General features: G+C 37.0%; 1 protein-coding gene across 1 annotated transcript; it reads left to right on the top strand.

Annotated features, from left to right (window-relative positions):
- Nucleotides 1-2,849: 2,849 nt before the first annotated feature.
- Nucleotides 2,850-6,544, top strand: LOC21400271 (ankyrin repeat-containing protein ITN1). The gene is made up of 4 exons (XM_010103214.2): nucleotides 2,850-3,158; nucleotides 3,391-3,891; nucleotides 4,910-5,319; nucleotides 5,571-6,544. Exons 1-4 carry the CDS (start codon nucleotides 3,137-3,139, stop codon nucleotides 6,399-6,401), a joined length of 1,764 nt encoding a protein of 587 aa, XP_010101516.2. The 5' UTR covers nucleotides 2,850-3,136; the 3' UTR covers nucleotides 6,402-6,544.

Here is a 6,544-nt window from a genome sequence, read left to right as displayed (position 1 = left end):
TATATCAATTTTGATTATCAAATAATCGAAGCATAAATTAATATCGTCTATAGACCGCTCTGATACCAATTGTTAGTAACCGAATCGAATTCGGATGCGGAAGCGTGGTGCGGGAGGCGGATCGTGTATAACAAAAATTTTCATAAAACTTTTGAGATACTCTATAGATTATATTAATTTATGCACGAATAAATTAATCACATTAATTTATATGTCAAGAACTCAATTAGGAAAAATACCTTGAGGCCGACTCGAAAGATAACTTGAGTTCTTTGACCACGAACAATCCTTGCTCCAATTTTTGTGTTTTGAAAACCAAAGTCTTCCACGTCAATTCCATGATTCCACGTAGAAGTGTGTGTGGGCACACGTGAGATAAAACACGTTTCAAAAACACTCAAATTTCCACAAACACCAACACATGCACGATGTGGAATTTTTTTGGGAGAAAAAAATTTTCCTCTCTCTTTCTATTGAAAATTTCGGCCACTCTAACAATTAGGGCAGAATAATTGTTTCAAAAATTGTGTTCAATATTTTCTATCATTCTCATATTTAAAGAGTATAAGTCAAACTTCAAAAAGGAATCAAATCTCTATCTCCTATTTAAATTTGAAACAAAAAATCTCGTACACCTTATCCCTTAAGTGGCTGGCCACCCTAGGGTTTTTCATCCCTGTGTGTGGCGCCAATTACACATAAGGAAGGAAGAGAAAATCATCATTTATCTTGCAGTCCAATTTTTAATTCAAATTCAAATTTGAATTTAAGTCAAACTTAAATTAATTTGAATTCTAAATTGAACAACTTATCAAATAAGTTTAAAAGGATAAATTTAAATTATCTTCACAATTCAAATTCAAATTTAAATAATCACATTATTTAAATAATAATTAATTCTCAATTAATTATTTTTTGAGTATTTAATTTTAGAATTTCATAATTCTAAAATTCCCATTTTGTCATTTGTGTCCGGTAGAATTACAAGGACGACGTGGAGACTTATGGACCTATAATCCCGAGCTCTAATAAAATTAATAATTAATTAAACACTTTAATTAATTAATTAATTCTATTAATTCCAATAGTTACTCCACTATAAACTTGGAATTGAACTCTCAAAATTATAGACATTAATTACTTCTAAACTGTGAAGTGTCCATTTGATATAGTCATTACATATAGATCAACTCTACATAAATAATTCATAATTAGAGTCAGGTAGAATCCATTAACCTCTCTAATTATATCTTTATCCTTGAGTACCATTGATTCTCTAATGGATAGTGATTCATAAAACACATTCATGAACCAGAGCGCTCTTACTAATCTAAGTACCGAATCAACACTCAAGAGAGTTATTTATCTACTTCTTTCTCAAAAAGAAATGGATTCCATCTCGTATAATAACATTCTCGGCTACCTATTTCATAATGTCTCCAAAATACAAGGAATTGGATTCAGGGTCTCATAATCCGTACCGAGTAAATCAAAAGACATAAATCCATAAATAGGAGTTTGTTAAGAACTCAGGATTAAGATCATTTTATATATGACTATCGGTAGACTCAATTAGAATTTCTATGCTTAACAGAAATTATTAGAAATTCATATTGTGTCTGTGTCCCTGTTCCACACAATCCCATTATGCTAAATACAGTCATTCAATATCTCACCATATTTACAGTTCGGATAGCACCGTTCCATTCTAAATGGTAATGACATGTATTAATAATGTTTTAATTAAAGATTCCGAACTTTAATTAAATTCATTATGAACAACGTCTTTTATTATTATCCTTAAACATTATCCTCTCGTATATAACACTTATATACAATGTTTAAGGTTACATAAATAATCACGGAATTTTCATTTGATATTCTTAAAATATTCATAAATATATGCACATAAAATAATAAATAAACTCTTTTATTAATTAAATAATAAATATCCTATTACATCTTATGCTTCTAGGACACTATTCCCAACAGATTTTGATTTTTATATAATTTTAACAAAACTAACTTAATAAGTATAAAAATTAAAAAATATTAAAAAAATTCAGGCTATTCGTGCGGGCTCGGACGGCCCGGCCGGGTTCGAGCAGCCACATATAAGCCCTCGGCCTGTTCAAGGGCATTTTCAGGCTCGGGCGGGCGGCCCAAATTTTTCGGGCGGGTCCGGCTCGAGCTCGGGTAAAAACTCGGTATTTTCTGGCGGTCGCGGGCGGCCCATCCAAAGTTCCAACACTAGTTATGTCAGGATATTTTGAAAATTATAAAATAAAATAAATAGTGTTTTGAATATTTAAGTCTTGTTTATTTCGCTAATTAAAGTTTAAAATTTGAGTTTTGTTATAATAAAAAATTATTAAAAATAATTACATTTAATTTTTTTATTATAATAAAAAATTCTCACATAAAATCATATCTTAATTCGTATTAATGAACTAAACGACTCCTAAAAATATTCATTAATATTTTTTAAAATTATACTATGCGCAGCTGAATTTCTTCAGTAAGCACTTTTTTACTTTTTTTTCATTAGAATGGTCTGTTCAGTTCACTCATTTGAGTTTTTAATTCGAGTTGAGATGTGATTTTATGCGATAATTTTTTATTATAATAAAAAAATTAAATGTGACTGATTATAAATTTTTTTTACTATAATAAAATTAAAATCGGTGAAATGTACGGACCTCATTTTGTTATCATTTCGCGGCAGCTACACGTACAGGATTGGACTATGGTCCACGCATGCGGCACACGATCTTTTTTTGTTTCCGATGACGTGGAAAGTCAGAGAGTGAAAAGAGACCAAAAATCCAAAATGCATTTTCTTCGGCTACGCTTCCGAGTTCCGACAACCGCAAATTCACCGACTACCATCTCATAACCATCAATCGTCGGGGAACTACATAAGCTTCAACTAATCAACGGTCCAAAAAATCCACGCTTAACACGCGCGAGTGAGCCTCCACTATTTCTTTTTCGTTTTCTTAATTCAGCGCCAGCCAACACCGCATTTCCAAGCAATTTCCTAGCTAGTGGTAGTAGTCTCTCTCTCTTTTTCTATCGTCTTCTTCTGGTTAGCTGAACCTTGAATGAAACCTGAGAATCTCTAAATCTCTCTCACATGGCGTCCGCAATCGAACACGGTATATTCTCTCTCTCCTCTTTTGTTCAGTTGGATCGATCTTTTCCTTTTTCTTTTTTGGTTGAATTTGAATCCGATACTTGAAGGTTTAGGATGAATATTTTCTCGATAGAAAATCAAAATCGTCTTCATTTTAGTTGAATTTTGATTTAGAACTTAAAAAAAAAAAAAAATTTGGCGGAAAGTTGTATTTTTCTTCTGAAACAAACGGATTTTGGGGATGGAATATGTAGGAGGAGGTGAGAGGGACTTGGAGGCCGCTCTGGTGAGTCCGACGACGCCAAATTCTCTGGCGGAGCCGTCGCCGTCGCCTTCGCCGTCTTCGACGGCGTCGGCGCCGGCGCTGGTGCTGTCTAACTCCGGGAAGAGGATCGACCAGGCCGGGAGGAAGAAGTACGTGAAGCAGGTGACCGGGCGGCACAACGACACCGAGCTCCACCTGGCGGCGCAGCGGGGCGATCTGGCGGCGGTGAAGCAGATTCTCGACGACATCGATTCGCAGATGGTGGGGAGTCTGAGCGGCGCGGAGCTCGATGCGGAGGTGGCGGAGATTAGGGCGGCGGTGGTCAACGAGGTGAACGAGCTGGGAGAGACGGCCTTGTTCACGGCTGCTGACAGGGGACATCTTGATGTCGTCAAGGAATTGCTCAAGTATTCCAACAAAGAGCCTGTTTCAAAGAAGAATCGGTCCGGATTCGATCCGCTTCATATTGCTGCGAACCAAGGCCACCATGGTAATGTTTCTCCACAATTTTGGCTTTGGCAGATTCATTGACTGTGTACTTTAGGAAGTTGATTGTGGTGGAGCGAATTAAATTCCTTTATTTCGGATATGTAGAAAATGAATCAATTTGCTGTGGAGAAAAATGTTGAAAATGCAATTTTTAGTAAATTTGTGATAGAAGTAGAACTAACTGGATGCCAAAGATATGTTGGTGCGGTTGTTCACGTCTGATAGAAGATATGGAGTTAAAGAATGGATAAACGAAACGGCTTTGAAACATAAAACTCATAGTTGTTCTGTTATGGTTTGGAAGTGTGGATATCTACTTTTTTTAAACATGAAACTCTCAAGTTTGTTCTTTTTGGTTTCTCACTAAGCAGTAAGCACAGACGGTGGAATTCAGATTGTCTGTGTTCCTTTAATGTAATAAGATATTGGTAACCGGACAATGAATTCTTCTTTATCATTTTTTCTCTTTTCTAATTTTGATAAATTCTTCAGTATCATGATAATGCTATTATCCGTACACCAATGCTTGAGCAAGATAGATTTATTATGAGTGATACCAGATGTCAACGTAATAAAGGCAAGATGTTATAATAAACTCTTTGGTGTATTTTGGCCTTGATTCTGTAGAACTTGTAAAGCTTATGTGCATTGGTTTACAGTGTAAACTTCTCCATTTGTTGTGTGTTTGGAAAAATGCATAAGCCATATAACAAAAACAACTATAAAATCAGGCTTTTAGGTTTGAAGGTATGACATCATCCGGAAATCATAAAAGGAGAAGAGGTTTTTTACATTTAGATACCTTTGTTATCAGTTAGCATTTTGCTCCTTTTGCTTTTGCACCCTGTTCTTTTGTCAATTCTCAGAACAATCGTTCCCCAATCTGCTAAGGTTATTTAGTTTTGCATCGAATGCATTTCTCCAACGCTAGTTCTAGTTGCAAAACTTTTATTTGTAAATCAATTGTCTTTGCATAGAACTATGTGTATATTCTAATGGTGGTACTAATTCTGTTTCAGCCATCGTCCAAGTACTACTAGATCATGATCCTGGGCTTAGCAAAACAATAGGCCCATCAAACTCAACCCCGCTTATATCTGCAGCTACAAGAGGGCATACTGCCGTTGTTAATGAACTTCTCTCAAAAGATTGTACCTTAGTGGAAATATCCAGGTCCAATGGGAAAAATGCATTGCACTTAGCTGCTAGACAGGGGCATGTAGAAATTGTAAAGGCGTTGCTCGATAAAGATCCACAACTGGCACGGAGGACTGACAAGAAAGGGCAAACTGCATTGCATATGGCTGTTAAAGGGCAGAGCAGTGAGGTGGTTAAATTGCTTCTAGATGCTGATGCTGCCATTGTGATGCTTCCAGACAAATTTGGTAACACAGCGTTACATGTAGCTACGAGGAAAAAGCGTGCAGAGGTACTTTCTTGTTACTTCTAAATTTGAATATTGCACAATATTTTATATCGTGCACTTTGTACAAATGATAGATGCAAAAATGCTCTTATGGTGAGATGCTCTGTAGAAAGTTTTATATTTCTTGTTTTCCCGGAACCAGATGTTTGAATTAAGAATTAGAAATATGCAGAAATTTATGTAAGTATCCCCGTACGGCTTTTAGGATTACATGTTTTGAGTATCGGTACTGAATATTTCTTTTTTCCCTGCAGATAGTCAATGAGTTGTTACTCCTTCCGGATACCAATGTGAATGCCCTGAGCAGGGACCACAAAACGGCTCTTGACATCGCTGAAGAACTCCCTCCTTCCGAAGAATCCACGGATATAAAGGAGTGCCTTGCTCGCTACGGTGCGGTCAGAGCCAATGAACTTAACCAACCAAGGGATGAATTGAGGAAAACAGTTACCCAAATCAAGAAAGATGTTCATACACAGCTTGAGCAAACAAGAAAAACAAACAAAAATGTCGTCAACATCTCCAAAGAACTCAGGAAGCTCCACCGTGAGGGAATTAACAATGCAACCAACTCGGTGACTGTGGTGGCTGTCCTCTTTGCAACAGTTGCCTTCGCAGCTATCTTTACTGTTCCTGGTGGTGATAACGATGACGGAACGGCTGTGGTTGTGAAGAGTCCTTCTTTCAAAATCTTCTTCATCTTTAATGCCATTGCGCTTTTCACTTCTTTGGCTGTTGTGGTTGTCCAGATTACACTGGTTAGGGGTGAGACAAAGGCAGAAAAAAGGGTGGTGGAGGTTATCAACAAGTTGATGTGGCTAGCTTCAGTCTGCACTTCGGTCGCATTCATGGCCTCCTCATATATAGTGGTGGGGCGAAAGCACCGATGGGCTGCAATTCTCGTAACATGTGTTGGGGGATTGATTATGGCTGCCGTTCTTGGCACCATGACTTACTACGTGGTGAAGTCGAAGAGGAACCGATCTATGAGAAAGAGGGAAAAGTCTGCAAAGAGAAGCGGGTCCAACTCATGGCATCACTCTGACTTCTCCAATTCAGAAATTGATCGGATTTATGCCCTTTGATATTTGATATGTGAATCTTGTACCTTAAAAGGAAACTTGAAGGACCGGTAAGAGACCGGAAAATGGATGTTGAACAGGTGCACACGCCATTGATATATTATTATTACATAATAGCCATGGAGTTAAATTAAGGCCGTTACAAA

Source organism: Morus notabilis, unplaced genomic scaffold, assembly GCF_000414095.1.
Source record: "Morus notabilis unplaced genomic scaffold, ASM41409v2 Scaffold365, whole genome shotgun sequence".
NCBI classification, from domain to species: domain Eukaryota; kingdom Viridiplantae; phylum Streptophyta; class Magnoliopsida; order Rosales; family Moraceae; genus Morus; species Morus notabilis.
Note: the sequence above shows the minus strand (reverse complement) of the source record. Positions and strands in the feature narration are given on the sequence as shown.